At 41.1% G+C, this 22,337-nt stretch overlaps 1 protein-coding gene across 1 annotated transcript in view; it reads left to right on the forward strand.

Annotated features, from left to right (window-relative positions):
• HERC2 (HECT and RLD domain containing E3 ubiquitin protein ligase 2) overlaps positions 1-22,337 on the forward strand; it is a 200,259-nt gene that overhangs the window by 50,499 nt on the left and 127,423 nt on the right. Inside the window, 14 exon segments of the mRNA XM_006017070.3 lie at positions 575-748; positions 2,314-2,502; positions 3,266-3,417; positions 5,244-5,401; positions 5,504-5,617; positions 10,272-10,523; positions 11,482-11,675; positions 12,379-12,579; positions 13,362-13,590; positions 13,895-14,019; positions 18,487-18,665; positions 19,359-19,543; positions 20,320-20,475; positions 20,773-20,958. Coding sequence (XP_006017132.1) covers positions 575-748; positions 2,314-2,502; positions 3,266-3,417; positions 5,244-5,401; positions 5,504-5,617; positions 10,272-10,523; positions 11,482-11,675; positions 12,379-12,579; positions 13,362-13,590; positions 13,895-14,019; positions 18,487-18,665; positions 19,359-19,543; positions 20,320-20,475; positions 20,773-20,958 — 2,494 coding nt within the window.

Genomic DNA, 22,337 nt, shown 5'->3' on the forward strand with positions numbered 1-22,337 from the left:
GGGGGGTCTGGCTCTGGGCTTGGGACCGCAGCAGCTGCCTGCCACCCCCTTTGCCTTGTGCTTGATTTTAAGGTTGAGGGGCTTTTTTCCCCTACGTTAAATGTGGGCGGGGGGGGAACACCTCACTTTCTAACTGGGTAAATACGGTAATTTGTGGCTTTGGTTACCCCACAGTGCTGCTGGAGCTGTTAACTCTCTTGGATATGCGGCTCCCTTCAGTTCAGTTGCAACTTTATTAAATTCCTTTTTTGAGTAACTAATGGAATACAGAATAGCGCAATTGTGAAAGGCAGCAGTCAGTTATTACTGTACTGGTCGCTTATTTGAGATTAACAATGTATTTCTCAATACATGTGTCACTGGAATAATCACTTGCATTAGGAAAGAGTAATATATGCAGAGTCACTTCACTTTCTATTCATTTTAAAAGGAGTTGTGAATGCTTAGCTTCTCTAAAATATGTCCTGTATATTTTTGGAGGCGTAGGAGAGAATGTGTGGGGGTGTCAAGTACTTAACTGTTTTCTTGCTTGTAGCTTTCTTATTATTTTAGCTCTTTTTTCCACCATTCCTAGATGCTGTCTTATCCTCTGAGTCCCAATGAGAGCTTTCTGAGGTATCTGATTTTACCGCAAGACAATGAACTAGCAATTGATCTAAGACAAACAGCTGTTGTGATCATGGCCCACTTAGATCGCCTAGCCACTCCATGTATGCCTCCACAGTGTAGCTCTCCTACATCTCATAAGGTAATGGTTTTGAATATCAAATACCAGGGGGATCTCTGCATTGCAAAAATTGGTTTATACTTCAAACCATTCGAGCAATGTCATTGGGTGGTTTTTCAATTAATAAATGGTTACTTAGTTCTCGTACAATAGTTTCATAGTAGCTAGGGTCGGGAGGGACCTGAACAGATCATTTAGTCTGACCCCCTGCCACAGGCAGGAATGAAAGCTGGGTTCACAAGACTCCAGACAGGTGATCATCCAACCTCCTCTTGAATTTGCCCAAGGTAGGGGCAAGGACCACTTCCCTGGGAAGTTGGTTCCAGATTTTGGCCACCCTAACTGTAAAATATTGCCTTCTGATCTCTGACCTAAATCTATTCTCCATCAGCTTATTACCATTGTTCCTTGTCACCCCAGGGGGTCTGGGGAGAAAAGGGCTCTGCCTATTTGCTGTTGATTCCCCCTGATGAGTTTGTAGGCCGCCACCATGTCCCCCCTCAGCCTCCTCTTGCTGAGGCTGAACAGGTTCAGGTCCCTCAGTCTCTCCTTGTAGGGCCTGTCTTGCTGCTCTCTTACCAAGCAGGTGGCCCTCCTCTGAACCCTCTCCAGGCTGACAAGAACATAATTATTTGCTTTTAAAATATTCTTATAGCAAGTCAGTTTTCTACAGTGAATAAGTGCCTAAGCATTAACCTCCTTGCCATTTTTCTTCGTAAACAGTCCCAACTAAATGAGTCTTCTGATCGTAGAGGTTAGATGCATATTAGGGTTGCAATTGCCTTTTAATTAAGAGTATTTTACAGTTGCTGCTCTTTTTGCTTCCTGAATTTCTCCAGTTGAAAAGAGTTCACAAGAAGAGTTATTAGTTCAGGGCTTGCATCTGAATGATATTCAGAATGAGTGGTGTAATGGATGTAAACACATCTATTGTACAGTGTAGTTAAATGTTCTCAACAGAATGAGATGAGTCCCCTTTTATTTTTGTTCTTTAAACCTGTTTGTGGGCCTTGTCTTACCTGATTCTTCTGCTTTTCTTTTTACTTCTCCCCAAAGGTACTTATTCTAGCATCCCTGGTTTGTCTGAATTTGGCTTATTCTAGAGTTCAATCTGCTGAAATTTGCTAGGGAATGACATGTGAACACCAGTGGCTGATCCTGCTGCATAGTGCAGTACTTTGTGCCCCCTAAACTAAAAAAAAACCCATGTTACCTAACCCCATGTTACTAACACCTACATGTTAGTCTTTATTTTTCTTTCTTAAAAAAATAAATATTAAACATTTAGGTTCACTATTTACAAACCCTTTACCACTTGCTATAAATATTTGTTGTATCTTCAGGAATTAACTTGAAGAGAGTTTGATGCATGTATTTGATGATGTTGTTTTTAATATCCTGTTATTAGGCAGAGTTCATTGAGTACTTAATTACAGCTGTCATACAGATTGTTTGAATCGTATTTTGAAGAAACTTAAATTTTATGAGGAGAAACCTGTGGTGTGTGTACTTCTGAATTAAGCTAAGTAAAACAAAAAAACAAACAAACAAACAAAAAAAGACTCACTTAGTTTCTTACCTTACAGGGATCTTTGCAAGAAGTTATAGCTTGGGGCTTAATAGGATGGAAATATTATGCTAATGTGAGTGGTCCAATTCAGTGCGAAGGACTTGCCAATCTAGGGGTTGTACAGATTGCCTGTGCAGAGAAACGCTTTTTAATCTTATCTAGAAATGGGCGAGTTTACACCCAAGCATACAACAGTGACACTCTGGTGAGTGACTTTTTAAAAATTTGCGCTAAGCAGACTGTATTTTGCAAAATATGCTGCTCTGAGATTATTTCTAATAGTTAAGCTGCATTTAGTGATTAAGTGATGTGGTGCTAATCTTAAAAGCTCTTTGTTTGGTTCTTTTAGAAGCAGTGGTTTGTCCAATTTTTGTTTGTCAGGCTAGGAATGTAAATATTTCTTGCATTCATAAATGTTTGTGTTAATGTACCCCCTGTATCAAACCTTATGAATTGCTTTTTATGCGTTGCTTTGTTAGTTTATAACCTTGATTTAGAGATTTACTTGATATGAAGTATACTCCAGCCAGTGGATTTGTTTTCACTACAAGTGCCAAGGCATTTAACTCCTTGAGCATAATTATAATGAAATAACCCCCCCCCCCCCAAAAAAAAAACAAACAACAACAACAAACAAAAAAACACACACACACACAAAAAACAAACAAACCAAAAACAAAAAACCACAGCTGGGATTGCTTGAAATAATCAGACAAAAGCCACTGTAGTGTATAGATGTTGGAATAGACCAGAATTCCTGATCATCCTTTCCCAATTCAGAGTATTAGATTTGAGCTTCTTGTCTTGTCTTGTTTTTTGTTCTAGTTTTACTAAGTTAGTGCAAGAGCTTGCAGTTCTGGAGTTAGGCCTCCCTGGGGAAGTCCTCATCTAGTTATTCTGTGTTGCATTTTTTTTAAATCACTCACCAGTATAAGTAACATTTTCCTTTGTCTATCTTGATTTTTCAGGGACCACAGCTAGTGCAAAGTCTTGCTTCAAGAAGTATTGTGAAGATTGCAGCGCATTCAGATGGTCACCACTATCTTGCCTTGTCAGCAAACGGAGAGGTTTTCTCCTGGGGTTGTGGAGACGGTGGAAGACTAGGCCATGGAGATACAGTGTATGTGACAAAAATCAATTGGCTTCTCAGTCAGCATAGAATTTAGTTACTAATATCTTACTTGCATATTAGAATAATGTTTTTAAATTGAGGTTAAATATGCAGGCACTTGGGAAGAAGTGTTGAAACTGTTAGAGCTATGTACGGTGAAATGCCTATGAATAAAGGATAATATACTATGCTAGTAATGGCTTATTAAAGCCCTGTACACCTTTATCAAGTGTGACAACAAATAAAACAAAAACAGAATGCGAGTGAACCTGGATTTCTTAAGTTGTATAGTCATGAATGATCACTCAATAAACTACAGTTGCTTAAAGGTGATGCATGAGTTAACTTTCTTCCCTTTAAAACTGAAAGTGTGCATGGAGCTAGTTATACCAAAGGCATGTACTAGAATAAATTTGTATAAAATCCTAACCTGTAGCCACTTTTTGGTGCAGCAGTTTTCCTTAAGGATCCAAACATTTTCCTAGGGTTTTTTTTCAAGGATTGTTTGCCTGAATCAGTATTGTCTTTTAGCAGTAAAACATGATATAAAAAGGAACTGTTAATCCATTTCCACCTGATACAGTATGACATTATTTGGTAACTCAATATGCATCTCTGACATCAATCCAACTTCAAACAAGCATGAACTATCAAATGGAAAAAATGCATTCTCCCTGAATATTCTGTTTGTTTTCTTTTTAATATGCTGGATATGTTTGATTTGTTTTTGTTTATTCCTTTATTCATAATTCCAGGGAGATGCCAGGCATCTCATTCTCAGGTGCTATATGTATGGTCCTATAAGTCCCTCTGCATGTTTTTACTTAGAAAGGCTAATTCAGAATTAAAAACAGGAGGCTTCTTTTCTGCTAGTGTAGGTATACATTATTGTTCTGTTTTCCACTTCCACTTTTTAATCATGATGATTAGTAATATTTGGCTAGAGGAAGTAGGACTTCTCTTACTCTTAACTGAAACTAGTGTTTTCTATGCAATATTCTACAGGGGTCTTTGATATTTAATTGTGTGCTCCCAAAACTGTGAGGGTGCAAGAGTTGTTTTTTTCACTGTTAAAATGCTGTATTGCCATGACTTAACAGAAGTTCATGGTTTTACAGAACTTTAACAATGGTTTACAGTGCTTTAAATTAACCCTTGTTAAATGAGGTATTGCATTTTAAGCGCTGTATTTACATCATGTTAGCAACCTACAGCACTTTTTCTTCTGTATGCTGGTCAAATTTCTGACCAGTGGAGAAGCCCCAGGAGGCTGTGGAGCACTCCCTGCCTCCTAACCTGGAAAGTGCAGGGAGGTTCAGAGGCCGCTGCCCCCCCAGCAAATACTGCGCTTCAGTCATATTTACGAGTGCTGTAACTTTATATGCTATAAAAAGTGCTCTAAATTACAGTGCTGTAAAACATGCATGGATCACTTCTGTACATACCCTAAGTGTCCTAACAACATGGTGCCAAATTTCTCTATGAATAAGCACCTCCAGAGGGGTCCTTTTCTGACACAGAGATTAGAGATCACTCTTTTTACATAGTGAATTTTAGTGCTTGTTGGAGACCCCTGGATTGCCTTCTTTAGAGTTAAAAACACCCTACCGGACTTGCATCATAGGGCAAAGTTTCCAATGAGCTTTTTTGCTATTGAATCTTAATTTGCTTTATAGGTCCATTCATGCAATGGCTTCAGTGCATTAGACTAGCTAGGAGGTTTGTGAATAAAATAACAATTAGTGGTGATTGCTTTCTTCCAAACAGATTACCGCAATTCATTTCATGCAGTCTTTGCTATCAGGTCATTTTGATACTGTCTTTTTTCTAAATAGACCTCTAGAGGAGCCGAAGATGATATCTGCTTTATCTGGAAAACAGGCTGGGAAACATGTTGTCCACATTGCATGTGGAAGCACTTACAGTGCAGCCATCACTGCTGAGGGAGAGCTATATACGTGGGGACGAGGGAACTATGGCAGGCTGGGACATGGTACGTTTCTGTGATGCTGTAACGTGTTTATGGATGTTTTAAATGGATATGCTTCTTAGGTGTTTGTGGCAAAGTGACTTATCTTTGGGGGGTTTTTTTTAGGTTCCAGTGAAGATCAGACAATCCCAATGCTGGTCACTGGGCTTAAGGGACTGAAAGTTATTGATGTTTCCTGTGGGAGTGGAGATGCTCAGACTCTTGCAGTGACTGAAAATGGTTAGTAACAAAATTTATCCAGTAGCATAATTGCACCTACCTTTTTTAGACTATTTAGACGCATGGCTGTAGTGCATGCATTGTGCTGTGTGTTTGTTAAATAAATTTCATGGGAGAACCTCAAGCAAAAAGTCGCCTTGAAAATACTCTGGATGTATACTTTAAATATGCAAATAGCTCGTTAAGCATCTGGTACCAGGGATGGAGTTTGCAGCCCCAAACTACGAGCATAAAGTTGTATTCACAATAGAACCATTCCTGGCAGGAAGTGTCCTTAAGCATGCCATGCTGCCAAGTGTGCACTGCCTCAACATGGTTGAGGACAGTGATTTGAGCAGGTTACTTAACACTTATGAATGATAGGATCAGTTATTCTGCCTGTGGCACTATGGTCACAGCCACACTTCTGGTGGTTTAGGAGTTGGCAACCCTGAATCAGTTACTAGTTTATATTCCTTAAATAGTTATCCCTGTGAATTAAACTTGTAGGAATAGGATTTACACTTGCTGGCATTCAGAGCCAGGGGAATGCTTAGGTTAGCCAATAGGAAATGCTGGAGAGAGGTATGTCTGAAGTGCTGCCTCTCTTTTATGGACTTCTCATGCACCCCTAAATGGGGAGCCAGTGCAGGCTCGAGACTATCTGAAGCCATTTTTCTGGATTTAGGTGCCTAAAGAAGTTGAGGCAAGGGTTTCTTAGGATTATATCTTTTATTGTAGTTGTGATCAAGTTAGACAAGCTTTCAAATGCAAGACATTCATCATCAGGTTTTTGCTGCATAGTAGTATTGCATATGTGCAGTTGTATGTGTTTGAAGAAGTTGACACATGACCAATTCTCCCAGGCTGGCTCCCTGCAGTAGGCTTTGTTACACCACTTGGTCGTTATCTTATCATGCTGTTCCTTCCATAAACTTCCATCTTGAAGTAATTCGGGATCCTTGCCTCCACTGCTTTCTTCAGAAGACCATTCCAGAACCTCATTCTTCTGATGATTAGAAACCTAATTTCCACTTTAAATGGACTTAGGTCCATTTGATCTTATACTATTGTCCTTTTTTAACCTAAGTGCCTTTTCCCTTACTTTTCTCACTTTGAATGTCTTTTATGAAGTTACCTTCCCTTCTCAACTTTTAACCTTCCTTTTTCTAAGCTAAAGAAGTAAAGCTGGTTTAACAGTCTAAGAGGTTTTTCATTCCCCTAGTTATCCTAGTAGCCCTTTTTATACTTGTTCACTTTTAATTTAACATATATTTTTAAATATAGGTGACAGAACTGTGCATAGTGTGCCAACAGTGATCTTATCAATGGCTTAGTTTCAGTGCTTAGGGTCGGAAAGGACCTAAACAGATCATCAGGTCTGACCCCCTGGCCCAGGCAGGAATGAGTGCTGGGGTCATAACACCCCAGCCAAATATCTATCCAGCCTTCTCTTGAAGACCCTCAAGGTAGGAGAGACCACCACCTCCCTTGGGTGTCCATTCCAGAGCCTGGCAGCCTTAGATGTAAAGTAATGTCTCCTGATGTCCAGCCTGAACTTTCTCTAAGAATTTGTGGCTGTTATTCCAAGTAACTCCCGGTGGTGCCCAAGGGAACAGAGCCTCTCCCAATTTCTGCTGGTCCCCCTTGGTGAGTTTGTAAATGGCCACCAGATCCCCTCTCAGCCTTCTCTTGTGGAAACTGAATAGATTCAGGCCTCTCTTTGTAGGGCTTGCCCTGCTGCCCTTTGACCATGCGGGTGGTCCTCTTCTGGATCTTCTCAATGCTAGCCACATCCCTCTTGAAGTGCGGCACCCAGAACTGGATGCAGTACTCCAACTGCAGCCTGACCAACGCTGCGTAGAGGGAAGGATCACCTCTCTGGACCTGCTTGTGATGCATCTGTAGATGCACGACAAGGTGCAGTTAGCCTTACTGACTGCTTCCTTGCATTGGCAGCTCATGTTCATCCAGGAGTCAGTAATGACTCCCAAGATCCCTTTCTGCCACTGTTTTGACAAGAAGGGTGTTCTCCCTCCTATAGGTGTGTTGCTGATTTCCTTCTCCCTAGATGCAGTACCCTGCACTTGTCTGCGTTGAAGTCCATCCTGTTCTCATCTGCCCACCTCTGTAACCTGTCTAGATCTAGCTGGATTCTGTCTCTCCCCTCCAGCGTGCCCACCTTGCCTCACATCTTGCTGTTGACAGCGTGCTTTCCATATGCACATCCAGATTGCCGATAAAGATGTTGAACAGCACAGGCCCCAGGACTGAGCCCTGGGGGACTCCACTGCCCACATCCCTCCAGGTCAAAAACTATCTGTTCACCACCACTCTCTGGGTGTGACCATCTAGCCAATTTGCCACTCATCTGACTATGTAGGCAACAGAGCTGCAGTTAACTAGTTTTTTTGAGTGGGGTGAGAAATAGTGTCAAAGGCCTTCTTGAAGTCCAGGTAGATGACATCCACCTCAATGCCCGCATCTAAGGACTTGGTGACCTGGTCATAGAAGGAAACCAGGTTAGTCAGGCAGGACCTGCCCTCAATGAACCCGTGTTGGTTGCCCCTGAGCATTACCTCCCCTGCTGGGCCCCTGGAGATGTGTTCCTTGATAGCCTTGTACAAAGTGCTAATACTTTGCATTGTACTAGAATTCCCTGCCTCATCCAACAGTTGCATAAGCCATTTTCATAGCTACACTATACTAATCCTCCTTTGATCTATCAGTATATCTAGCACCCTTTGCCTTCATTGCCTGCATTCTGTCAGTCCACCTGCTTCTAGCAAAAATTCTAATTTTTCTCTAGGTCCATAACTTTGCACTTCTGTAGTACTAAATTTCATACAGCTTCTATCATTTTAATCCACAAAGTTATCAAGTTGTTTTTTAGTAGGATAATCTGGTTCCCCTTGATATTGGAAATACCTCTCAACTTTGCCATCCATGAATTTCATAAGCACACATCTAGCTCTTCCATGAGGATCACTAATGAAAGTATTACATAGAATGGGTCTTAACACCAATCCCTGAAGAACACCACAATAAGCTTATTCTGAGTCTAAGAGCTTCTCTTTCAGCAAGACTCTTTGTAAGCTCCCTTTTAGTCAACTCTTTATTCTCCTGACAGTTGAATTATTAATCCTCATTTTCTTCATCTTGGCTAATAATTTCCCATGAGGCACAGTCTAATACTTTGCTTGAAATGTTTTATGTCCACTCTGTTGCCTTCTCTAAGAAGTCAGTAGACTTCTAAGTATATGGAAGTGCAGTTTTGTTTCCTTTTAATGTTTATTTTTCTACTTTTACAAAATGAACAAACTTCAGTATTTTTTTACTGCAGATGACTCTTCAGGGAAAAGAAAAGCCCATAAATAATGACTCTTGGGTCTGTTCCTCTGTGTGTAATTAGAATTCCTCCTTCTCTGTTCTGATTTATTGATTCTAGGGAGAAGTAGTTCATTCAGTAACTGCTGCAGTAATGCTTCCATCTAGTTCCTTTGACTGACTATAGGTGACAGTGAAAGAACTTCCTCATCTTGTGGCAGCTAGCTTCCAGCAGGATGGCTATCCAGGTCTCTTCAGGCATCTTGTCTGCTCACCAGTTTCACTATGTTACTTTTATGAAAAGAATCCTGTCTTGATTTCCAGTACAACTTTAAGTGCTCAGAATACTATAGCAGCATGTCTTTCCTAAGTAAGCCTCTTGCTTGAACTTGAGTATCTTCCCTGTCCCCCATGCTCCTAATATTCAGTGATGCTGTTTATAACAACTCTGCATTTCAGTATATGGTTACTTCCTCTTTTTCTTCTCTCTGGGGATCAACAGTGATGACAAGAAGATCATCCTACCAGATCTCAGTTCCTGTGCCTGCTTCAGATTGGCTAGGAAATAGTGTTACAAGATTTGTTTTGCATGTGCCACCCTCAGAATTTTGTCAGTTAACCCTTCTAAAGATTGTCTACTAAGCATATGCACCTAACAAGCCTTTTATTGAACCAAGATTCACCTCCCACCCCCTCCCAGAGGCTTGTTGTTTGCCAATTCTTAGATAAATTTTCATGAGAATTGCAGATTGTTCATCCCATGTTTCAGGGTGATGTTCCTAAAAAATTTCAGATCTTTCCTCTAGAACATCCCAATTTAAAATAACTTACAAGTTTTTGTTTGTATGTTTGCTTTTGTGAGTTTAGCTTGTGTGTATCTTCCCTTGATCTCATTCTCTGAAGAGGTTGGGCAGTGTTAAGTGGAAATTTTCCAAAACACAACCAAACCACCAGCTTTGGCAGGCAGACCAGATGTTGCGCAAATGTAAGCTGCTCCTCTTCCCAAAGACTTACAATAGCAAGGGGCAACTTTGCTTCCAGACAGTACTATTCAAAAGCAGTGCAACTCCTCCACTTTGTCCTTTATGGTATGATAGCAGTCATAGTGGACATCACATTGCATATTGCCAGGGAATTTTTCATACAAAGGAACTGCATTTCAGTCTTAATTCTTCTTCCTGTCTGCTTCATGCTTCTGTGTTTCGAAAATTAATTTGCAACTGCTAATTCTAAATGAGCTACTAAGGAAAAGTTATGCTAATTCCCAAACCTTGGGTTTAAGGAACTTACTTGTATACTTTGACAGCTTGTTATTACCTGAGAGCTCAATGCAATCTTTCTCTTTCAGGCCAGGTATGGTCTTGGGGCGATGGAGATTACGGGAAGCTAGGAAGAGGTGGCAGCGATGGTTGCAAGACTCCCAAACTGATAGAAAAGCTTCAAGACCTGGATGTTGTGAAAGTCCGCTGTGGGAGTCAGTTTTCTATTGCTTTAACCAAAGATGGGCAGGTCTACACCTGGGGCAAAGGTGACAATCAGAGACTTGGGCATGGAACAGAAGAGCATGTTCGATATCCCAAACTGTTGGAAGGCTTGAAAGGTAAGTTGCACAATATTGCTGGTTAGTTTTTTTCCAAGTTAAACCTGGCAAATGCCAGAAGCAGTTGGTTTCTGAGGGAACAGTTTTATTATTTATCATGTGTTTTATCCTGGCTCTTAAAAATTATACCACCACACTTTACTGATGTTAAATTATAACTTGCTTGAACTGACAATAAATACTAAATATCCTTTTTATCTCTTAATATTGTATTTTTCTCATTTCAACTAATATTTTGTAACATTCTTTTAACACTTAGAGCTCTCTTTTTGAGTCTCTTGCTTTCTCTGTTGATTTTTTTTCTGTCAGCCTAGTTGAGGAATTTTTATTTTTGAAACCTTAAGGTTGCATCTCGCAACCATGTGCATGCTTAACATCCTGAGTAGTCGTTGAAAACCATGGGGACTATGCATGTACTTAATGTTAGTTGTGAGCATGTTTAACTAGCTCACCTAATGATACAAATTTATTTCCTGTGTTTTTTTAAAAATGAGGAAGCATAAGTGCCTTTTGAACAGGTGAAAGGACTTTACTAATATTTATTTTTCTGTTGTGATCAGATTACCTCCTTGAAAAGAAATTCTGAACTGTGTAATCTTAATCATGATACTCTCCAGTCTCTTTAGGGTTGGAGGAAACCAAATTAGAAAAGTTTGCCAGTATTTATAGTATTAAATCGGCAACAAAGCTAAATCGATACAAAATGGCACAAGAAGGATGTGGCCTAATAAACTGTAGCACTTAAACTGCTCAAGTCTCTTAAACACTTGAATTTTTTTTGGTGATCACTTTCAATCTAGCTATTAAAGCGAGAGGTAAAAGAGTTTGATATATTAACCCTTCTTACTTTTTGTGTGTGGTTATAATAAATGATAAGGAAAATGTTCATCTGATTTGTTTTTTGTTAATACATATTGTGTATGGTAAGTAAAGTTTAACACATGACTATTCCTACCAGGGAAGAAAGTAATAGATGTGGCAGCTGGATCTACCCATTGCTTAGCACTTACTGAGGATAGTGAAGTACATAGCTGGGGAAGTAATGATCAATGCCAGCATTTTGACACTTTGCGGATTACCAAACCTGAACCCACTGCTCTTCCAGGATTAGACACAAAACACATTGTTGGAATTGCTTGTGGACCTGCCCAGGTAAGCTTGTTAATTCCTTCTACCCTGTTCTGTGCATTACACCAGCATTGCGCAGTAATTCCTTTGCTGTCAGATCTGGCGCACAGATGTCTCCTGCCACTAACAGATGAAGATTGTTGGAAAAAAAAAAAAAAAAAGTAAAACGTGTGCTGTTAATTCTCCAAAAAGGGCTGGCTAGTTTTCCCTTTCAGTGAAACATCCTGAGTAGTTAAAAGTTTAACTAGTTTCATTCTTAAATTAACACTAGAAGAATATTTAAACTCCAAACAAAAGAGGAATAGGGTATTTGGCCTGGTCTAAGGAGGACTCTAAGAAACATGATAGGAAATAGTAGTTTTCTGAGATTGTTGTATGTTTTTTAGCTGTTGGCATAGTGTGAAGGGTAGGTTGCTGTCTACCACTGCTGTACTTTTTCTTACTGAAATGTGTAAAATCACAAAATTATCTCCTAAGTCTAGTTCTCTAGAGTGGTGGTTAACTGTGTTAGTCTGAAGTAAGGCAGAAAGGAGGGCAGGATGGCACCTTGGAGACTAACTGCTTCAGAGGCATGAGCTTTTGTAGGTGATGGCAACTGACAAAGTAAGCTGTTGCCTACAGATGCTTGTGCCTCTCTGAACCACTTTAGTTTCTTAAAGGAGTTGTACCCTTTTAATTTCTTTAATAGGAAAAGTAACTAACTTAAACTCTTCCTTTTCATGCATAGAGTTTTGCTTGGTCATCTTGTTCTGAATGGTCCATTGGTTTGCGTGTGCCTTTTGTGGTGGATGTTTGCCCAATGACATTTGAACAACTAGACCTTTTACTGAGACAAGTGACTGAAGGAATGGATGGTACCTCTGACTGGCCACCGCCACAGGAGAAGGAATGTATGGCTGTAGCCACCTTAAACCTTTTGAGACTTCAGGTACTGTAGCTTTCTGGTGTGTTGACTTTTTTTATTCTGATAAAAATGCTATACCAATGTGCTTGAAGAAAATAGTGATTTTTATACTTTTTTAAAATGGGTCAAACTCATCTGGCTCTGTGGGCTGGATGAGTAGCATGGGGCTGGTCTCTGTCTCAGATTGGGCCCACAGACTTGGCCCTGTGTGCTGGATCTGGTGCTAGGTGCAGCATGCGTGCCAGATCCAGTTTGTAGTGTGTAACCAAAAGTTGGAAAGCTAAGGTTGGCTTTTCAGTCTTCATTTCAATTTTTTTAGTTGCTCAGAAGTGCAATGCTTTTTTAACAGGCTTTTTTTCTTAGCATTTGATTTAGGATGAACTATATACAACTAAAATGTAAATTGATTAAGCTTGGGTATATGTTGAACAGACTCTTCCCCTTCCCATTCCCTTTCCCACCCCCCAAAAAGTCTGTATGTTTAACATGGCTTTTAATGTATCCTTTAAAAATGAGCATCTCTCAGGAATTTGGCACTTCTGGTTTGCTTTTAAAAGAGGGTCACTTTGTCTGTGATGTCACAGAATGTTGTGATCTAGTATTAATAAGCAATTTACAACTTAATCATCAGCTTTCTTAGCACGCTGGGGTTGCGATAGACATGCAGAATGTAACTACATTTTCTGTTCTCTTTAAATGCTGTTTTCTATTTAGATGTATTGCTATTTAGTGCCTGTGTGACAGACACTTCTAACTTTCACTTCTTTACATAATCTCTAAATTGAACTTTTTTTTTTTTCTTTTAGCTTCATGCTGCTATTAGTCATCAGGTTGATCCAGAATGTCTTGGCTTGGGTTTAGGCAGTGTCCTGCTGAATAGCCTGAAACAAACAGTGGTAACTTTAGCAAGTAATGCTGGAGTTCTTAATACTGTGCAGTCAGCTGCCCAAGCTGTGTTGCAGAGTGGATGGTCTGTGCTGCTGCCAACAGCAGAAGAACGAGCTAGGGCTCTTTCAGCTCTGTTACCCAGTGCAGGTATGTCTAACAATGGAATATCTTATGGTGTCTAAGGGTATTCTGTACCTCTGGGAAGCGCAGTACAAAGCCTGCTCTGTGCATACTCCATCCTGGACCAGAAGTAATGCAACTGTGTTAATGGCTGAGAAGAAGAGCTTATTGGTATGCATATATAGTAGTGCACTAAGGCCAGCTGCACTGCTTCCAGTGTGGGAAGCTGGTGGTCACAGGGTGTCTCAGCACCAAGCTGCCAGGTAGTGTCATTCAGTGGTACAGGCATATCGTAAATTTCTTGTCCATTAAATTTATGCTCTTCCTTTAGTTTCAGGAAATGAAATGAATGTAAGTCCAGGCCGTCGATTTATGATTGACCTCTTGGTGGGCAGTTTGATGGCTGATGGAGGTTTAGAATCTGCATTAAATGCTGCTATCACTGCAGAAATTCAGGTATTATTCAACAATATTACAATTTACTATATAGCTAGAATACACTGACTTTTTTGACCTGATCAATTAAGAGAATTTGATAATAGGATTTAATATTTCAACCCCTGCTATGTTTTGAATAAATAAATTGCTTGTACATTATTTTTTATAAATAAGTTTGCATTAATCAAGGGTCACTGTAAGCAGGTTGTCTAGCCTGATGGTTACCTCAGGCTGGTGTTGCACCCTGAAGATCTCCTCCCATATAAAGCACAGTTTTTGAGCGGCATACAAAACCAACCCTTCTGCCCTGTTCCAGGCACTTAGGCTCTGTCCCAGCACTTCCTCACAATTTGCTGCTTTTCTGCTCTCTCCATGGGATTTTAAGCTCTCAGTGGTACACTGTCCAAATACCCTGGAGCTGGCCTCTCAACAGGGCTGACTATTCCTTTTTAAAGGAGCATACTGTTGTGTTACAGTTCGTTTCCTCGTTCAGTTTTTTCAAAGCCTCTTCCTAGCTTGGCGGTCTACCAAACAGCACTTGTTTCAGAATCACACTACAAATATGGCTAGGTTTGTGTGTGGTTTCTGTTTTTGTTTTTTATTGACTTCTCTATCTTTACTGGTTGAGTTCACATGTGTGTAGGCACATATCTTTATGAAAACCATATCCAACATGTCAGCTTCAGGGGAGGTCTTGCCTAATCCTCAGCATAGCAGCTCCCTTCTCAGATGTGATGCAGCTTTGGAATCCTACAGTCTCACCATATTATGAGTGGGCAGGGATCAGGTAAATGATATGGATACATAGAATTGTATAATCTTGCTTGAAATGCTTTCAACTCAAACTCTGCCTTGATTTGTGTAATTTATTTGGGGGACACCCACACAGACTAACTCATCCTTTAAAACCTATGAGGAATCTTGAAGCTAAGGAGCCATTACAGAAGTGTTTTTGTCTTGCCCACAAACTTCCTTCTATAATTAAAAAAAAAAAAGTGGTGAAAACATTCTGTAGAGTTAAATACTTTAGAAGTTCCTGTCCTTTGGTGCAATCCCCTAATCCCCTAAGTGTTCTCGTGTTGGTACTGCCTGAGGCTTAAGTACTTCTGTGCTCAATATGTAAGAGACTTGAAATAGGGTAATTTAGATCAGGAGGCAGTCATTAGAACCCTTTTTCAGCTGTGAAAATATAAAATCACCTTTGCTTATCATCAAAAAAGTTCTCTTTTTCTCTCAACCTATACCAGTGGTTGACAAACTGACAAATAAACCTTTTAGAAGAAGAGCCAAGTTCTACAAAACTCTGCACCTAAGGTGTTGAAGTGTTCTGCATACAGTCAGTTTTTTGTCAGTGAAAATTTTCCCCTTGCTATTGTTTCCAAAGAAGATAACATACCCAGGGCACACAACTTTTATGTTCCTTTGGATTCAATTTCAGGTGCTTTGTTGAAAGGTTTTGGTATGTACCTCTATGTTTTGTAAGATAGTATCTCCTACACAAAGAGGCTGAAAGGCATGCAATGCCTTATCCTCTTCATTAATCTTTCTAATGTGGGAAGGTACATTGCACAAACCAGATGCTATTACTTTGTCAAGGGCCATGCCAGTTTATTCTGTAAAAGCATTCCCCGCCCCATCCTTTTGATTCACTTTTTCTGCTATTTTAAGATTTAGTGTAGAAAACCAGACTCCACCTAGTGCAGCTTGCAGGATATGAACTGTTCATGGTAATAGATAAGTCTGTGTAGAATTTGGGGTTACCATTTTTTTTTTTTTAACCTAGCACTATGGGGTAAGGTTGAAGAACTGTTAGAAGCTTCAATGATACCTTCCTGATACATTTTTTCAGTGCTTTGTAAGACACATTTCCTTTCTGCCAAAGGGTGATGTAGCTGTTGGATGCACTGGTTTCCCCCAGTATCAAACTTTTGCTCAACCTCTGCAGGACAATCTGTTATTTTTGTTGGATCAAGAAAACTTCTGAGTACTAACTAGAAAAGTGTTGCAGGGGAGGCCAACCTGCAACATGGTGCCTTAAGTGGCATGGGCAATGTCTGTGCAAGACACGCAGCCAGATTGGGGGGGGTATCAGGCAGTGCAGTGGCAGACAGGGAAAGGAATAGAAAGCAGAGCAGCAGCCATATCAGGGAGCACAGGACAGGGAGCAGAAAGCAGAATAGCATATCAGGTAGGGCAAGGCACTTGGAGAGGGTGTGGGCACTTGTGGGGCTAACTTGTGGCATACCTGTCAAAAAGTGGACCCCCACTATTTTAGAGTATGTCTACAGCAGGGGCGAGCAATTATTTTGGGCAGAGGGTCGCTTAACAAGTTTTTGGTGAGCTGTTGGAGGCTGCATAGGTAGCCCTGCCCCTTAACAGTTGCCCTGCCCTGCTGGATGCCACATTGGGACCAGAAGTCCTGTCCCCTAACCCCTGGCCTCTGCCACTGGGCCCCCCCCCCCCCCCCTTTTTTTTTTTTTTTTTTTTTGTAAGGGGGGGTTGCCATCTTAAAACCAGGAAAAAAAAAATCCTACACTAGAAGTCAAGCACCTATTATCATATATTTTGATTTTATTACAAAAATATTTGTCATGACTTGTGATTTGCGTATTGTATATAGAAGGGATTGCATAATAATTAAAAAAAAAAAAAAAGAAGTCACTCTTTTAGTGTGTGTATGGTGGGGTGTGGGGGGGGTTGAGTGTGGTTGTGTAGTGGGAATAGGGTATGTTGGGGTGTATGTATATGTCATTGGGGGTTGTAGGGGCAGGGTGTGGGTTGTGAGGGAGGGTGGGGGGGGTAGGGACCCTGCACACACTCCTCCTATGGTGTGCAGCCCCCACTGCCTGGCTGCAGCAGCAGGTGGGGGAGGTCAGGGTGCTTGAGCCTGGTGCAGACGCGGCTCTGGCCAGTGCTGCACGGAGGGAGGGAGCGGAGCCTGCCCTATCGTCAGGGCTCTGTGCTGTGCGCCTGCAGCTCCAGTATTCGCAGTAGGGGAAGCTCCACATTGTAGCTTGCTGCTTCCCCTGCTGCGCAGGTCCCCCCACTTTTGCTGGGAGTGGAGGGAACCCTGCCCTCTGCTTCCCCACGGAGTCCAGTGCAGGGTTTCCCATCTGCGAGTGTGGAGCTGCAGGCGCATGGAGCAGAGCCCCTGCGATAGAAGCAGCTTGGCTGGCTCCGTGGGGGTGGTTCTGTGCCTCCAGTGCAGCACTGGCCATTTCTATTGTAGGGGCTCTATGCTGCGTGCCTGCAGCTCTGCACTCACAGCAGGGAAGCCCTGTGCTGGACTCTGTGGGGAAGCAGAGGGTGGGGCTCTCTCCACTCCTGGCAGGGTGTGGGGACCTGTGCAGCAGGGGGCGGGGGAAGCGGCAGGCTCTAGTGTGGGGCTTCTCCTGTTGCTGGAGCTGCAGGCATGCGGTATGGAGCCCTGGTGATAGGGTTGTCTCTGCTTTCCCCCTCTCCACGTGCTGACTGGAGCCATGCCTTTGCTGGGCATGAGCACCCTGACCTCCCTGCTTGTTGCCACTGCCAGGCAGTGGGGCCTGCATGCCATGTGGGTAGTGTGTAAAGGACCCCACACCCTGTCCAGTTGAGCTCCATGCTCCCGCTTCCTTACTTGCTGCCCTGAGTGAGTAGGTTCTGGCTGCAGCAGGAGCCCTGCCCAGAAGCTGCTGGCTGGGCAGAGCCCTTCTGCCCAACGGGTGGGACTGAGATTCATAGATGTTAGGGTCGGAAGGGACCTCAATAGATCATCGAGTCCGACCCCCTAAGGTGAGGTGCAGTAGGGTATGTTGTGGGGGTGTACATGTGGGCACCTTTCCCACCCTCATAGGCAGAATGGCTGGGTGGGGGGTGCAGTTCATTGCGGGGCACAGTGGGCCAGATGAAAGTGCCTGGTGGGCTAGATGCAGCCCACAGGCCATATTTAGCCCACCCCTGGTCCACAGTTTAGTGTAGTGCAGAGGTACCTGAGCAATCATAGCAGTCTAGCCTAGCAGCATACAGCTATGCTCAGATTAATTTACATTGCTGAAAAGCAGGGTGAATTGGCCTACATAGAGCTCTGTCTTACTAGCTAGACTACTTCTGTGACTGCATTGTAGCTATCCTAAATGCCTGCCAAAACTAGCATTGTTCAGTGGAGGTTGGCATGTTGGAAATGAGCAAATTGACAGGTTTTAGCCCTTAATCTGGCTTGGAGAAGCCGAATTCAAAAGGTTTAGCCAGTAAAAATAAAAATAAAAAAAAAATCTTCTTTTAAGATGTATCTTAAAAAAGTGCTAATGTATGCATAATATATGGGTATGAAATAAACAAGTGCGTCTCATTTGTGGCATGGGTGAGAGCCACTATATAATAGTGTGTGTGTTGCTTTCCCTGAACTACTCCTATGAGAAGTGGTTTTATATTATACTCTATAATTTCAGGTAGTTGTAGTGTGCTCTGTGTGTGGGTTTTTTTTAAAGGTGATATTTTGCTTTGCAGGACATTGAGGCAAAAAAAGAAGCCCAGAAAGAAAAAGAAATTGATGAGCAGGAGGCAAATGCGTCGACACTTCACAGGAGTAGGACTCCTTTGGACAAGGACCTTATTAATACTGGAATCTATGAGTCTGCAGGAAAGCAGACTTTACCTTTGGTCCAACTAATTCAACAATTATTGAGGTAAACTGTTTTAAATTTGTCACTTTTGTGGGTCTGTCGTTTTTGCAGGAAAAATATTTTTACATGTATTTTGTGCAATGTGCAGCTAAAAAGAAAAATAAACAGGTAAGTTTACCTGGTGGTAGAGAGTGCTTGTTTCCCCCTCAGACTTTTTAGCTGGGAATTTTGAACATTAGTCTAAAGGCTAAGAAAATGAGCTTTTTTTTCCCAGTTTTTGTTTTTATGGATGTAAAGACCTGCAATGGCTATTTGTAAATCTAGGCTGTGTGGCTTTTGTCTTGCTGCTTGATGTTGATGCTTGTTCCATTACTGCAAAGAATGCATAATAAAGAGAACAGAGAGAATAGTCAGCACCTGTTTGCAACAAACTGCAATACTGGCATGAATTGGATATGGAGCAAGATAACAGGACCTCTGAGACATGCTAACTTTATTGCTTTGGGGGTAGGGTGTGTAGAGAAAGTTGTGTTACACTTGTCACTAAGGAGGCGAGGCTCTGAGGAAAGCCTGGCTCCTTGGTGTGACATACCAGTACTGCATAGAAGGAAGAAATTAAAGGATCAGAATGTTCAAGTTTATCTCACTGTATTACTTAAATGTGACTTGCTCAGTATCATGAGCATGCAACCCAGAACTTATTGACATAACAGTTGCCCTTTATAACATACTTTATAATACTTCTACATCAACTAGAAACATTGCTTCGCAAACTATAGCCAAACTAAAGGATGTGGCCCGTCGTATTTCTTCCTGCCTGGATCACGAACATTACAGCAAAGAGCGATCCGCTTCTTTGGACCTGTTGCTACGTTTTCAGCGCTTACTTGTTAGTAAACTTTATCCAGGAGTGTGTGTCGGACATGTCCCAAATACATCTGGTAAGTTACAAACATAACTCTAAGCATTTCTATAACAATTGTAAGCAAGTTTTTCCTGTTTGATTTATAAATGGAGCTACACTATTTTTTTTTTTTTGTTTTTTTTAAAACCTGTTATGCTTCAATCACTTTGAATGGTAAACAAACAGTATACAAACAGTGCTCAAAACATATGGGGCAGGTACATTATTATGCAAGTCACTTTGCACATATTATCAGAAAGCTATTGCAGCTTACCAATTTTAGTACATTTATATTGAAGTTATTCTCTGACAAAGAATGTGATTGTATTGCATTGTAAGACCCAGATGTTTCCTGATTGGATCATTTTGACGTCAGAGCTTGGAGAGATTTTCATTTCAGAAAGACCAGTATTATCATTGAGGCTAATAATGTCAGCATGATTTTTGTAGGGGTTTAGAAAAAGAGAGGGTGTGTGCCTGGTAGACAACAGTTGTGTTTTTCTCATTGTAGGGACCAGGATCTTTTAGTGTATTGAGGAGATGAAAAGAAACAGAACAAAGATAGAATTGGAACAGTCCAAACCATGAGGACAAAAAATGAATTACAAGAAGTTAGGCATCCTAGAGATTCTATATTAGCTCACATTAGAAATTTGGCTTGCACACTAGTTTAACCTGACCAATAGTTTTCAAAATTTCCTTGGGATTCTAAGTGGTTTGATCGATTTCTGTAATACCCCAAATGAAATTTGGAGTCTGTCCTTGTGTATAGTACAAGTAAGATTGATCTCTGCCCTTCCCTGTCTTTGATAGGTCCTGAGCTTCTTGGAGTTGGTTCTTTGCTGAAGAAGTACACAGCACTTCTGTGCACGCACATTGGCGATATACTGCCTGTAGCAATCAGCATTGCTTTCACTAGTCACAGGCATTTTGCAGAAGTTTCTCGTGTTGTAGATGGAGATTTAACAGGTACCTCTCTTCTGGAAAAGTTCTGTTTTTCTCATTGCCTTCAAATTATTTGGTAGATGATTCCTCAGGCTATTAATAAAGAGTAAAAAGAAACACAATAAAACAAACCCTAAAAAACCCCATCATAAATTGGTCCCTATGAGTTGAAAACTTGGAAGGAGGGCAGTGATAAAAGAGAAGGGAACAGTGATTTCTAAAGCAGTAAGTAAAAGGTGCAATTAATTGCTAGGGATCTGTCTCGGAGGCAGCTAATTGCAGATATGTTTGGGCTTAAATCTGAATGTTTCCTTTTTCTAGGTGTTCTCCTTCCAGAGCTGGTAGTTTCTATAGAGTTGCTTCTCAGTAAAAATGCTGTGCTAATGCAGGAAGCTGGTGCTATCCCTCTCTTGGCTGGCTTGCTCGAACATCTGGACAGATTTAACCAGCTTGCCCCTGGAAAAGAGAGAGATGACAATGAGGATTTAGCATGGCCTGGAATAATGGGTATGTTCCTTTCCAAAGCTTTTTGAATATTTTTTAGGTCTTCACACACAGTTTCTGAAAGTAATATGCTTCTAATATGTAGTGCTCTGAAGGAGAGTAAAGCCTCTTAAATATATTATTCATGAAAACTATAAAGCTTCCCTTCAGCAGCTGTCCCTTAGCTTCCTCTCTTATAAGTGCTAATATTGTGTTTGTAAGGACTTTGCAAATTATTTTGATTGATAATTTTAATGAAAAATGAAACTTTAGCCCAAAATATTTATGAATTTGGGTCAAATTCAGCAAATATTCAGCTGAATTAAAAAAAAAAAAAAAAAGGGGGGGGGGGGGGAATGTTTAAACCAAGCATTTTGCCTTTTCAAGTTAGATTCACAAGGGAAGTTACACATGGGATATTCACAAAATTCAGGATGGAGGAAAGATGGTGGTGGTGGTAGCAATATCACCCTCTCTCCTCCTCCTCCTTTGTAATTCATTTGGATCGTACTGCCTGGAATATGAGAAAAATAGTGGGTTAAAATCCTTTCTCTGCCTTGTTCAGCATAACAGGACTAGAGTGTTGTAGCTGTCATAGTTCAGGATGTTTGTAAAAATTTAGGCTTTTTTAGGTAATCTTTTTCTTTGACCATCTTTTGTAGTTAGAGATGTTAGGCACTTCATAGTGCCCTCCTTCAGGTGTGGGCACTTTGTCCCCAAAAGATAGTCTAATCTCTCCCAACTATGTAATTTAGTCGTTCTCAGCCTTGTAGATTCAAGGTCCCCGTTGAAAAATGCCAGCTGTTAGTTTTTCACTTGCTTTTTTAATGAGTCAGAAATAATAAAACAGTTCTTTTATTGCAGAGAACTCAGAAAAACCACAACAGCTCAGAATATTTTTATACTGGGCTCCTATTTGAAATCTGTTGTGAGATGTAGTTAGCTGAGCTATTCTGAAGTAGAAGGCAGGGTAGATTTGCACCTTTATGAACAAACCAAATGTGGGGAGGAAGGAGGCTGAGGATTTTTTTTGTGAGGTGCAAAGCTCAGTTCATCAGATGCTGTGTAAACATCACTTCTCCGTGCTGCTGCTGCGTACCCCCTGGGGCCTTCCCAAGTACTCCCAGGAGTATGCGTACCCCTGGTTGACAACCCGTGAGCTAGACAGTGAGGCCAGGCACCTTGGTGCCAGTCCCAGCTCTGGAAAAAATTGATTACATATATCAGTGATATTTTGTGTTTGCATTAAATTGTTGCAGTTGGTGTCAAAAGATAGATGACTTTTTGTGGATTTTGTTTCCTAATAAACTACTTTAAGAGATGAGCCTGCCATTTTAAACTGATTAGAGAGGAAGGTGTTAGTTGCTTAGTTTCTGTAAATGCTTTTTTTCATTCTTCCTGCT

Source organism: Alligator sinensis, unplaced genomic scaffold (genome assembly GCF_000455745.1).
Source record: "Alligator sinensis unplaced genomic scaffold, ASM45574v1 scaffold144_2, whole genome shotgun sequence".
In the NCBI taxonomy this organism is placed as follows: Eukaryota; Metazoa; Chordata; order Crocodylia; family Alligatoridae; genus Alligator; species Alligator sinensis.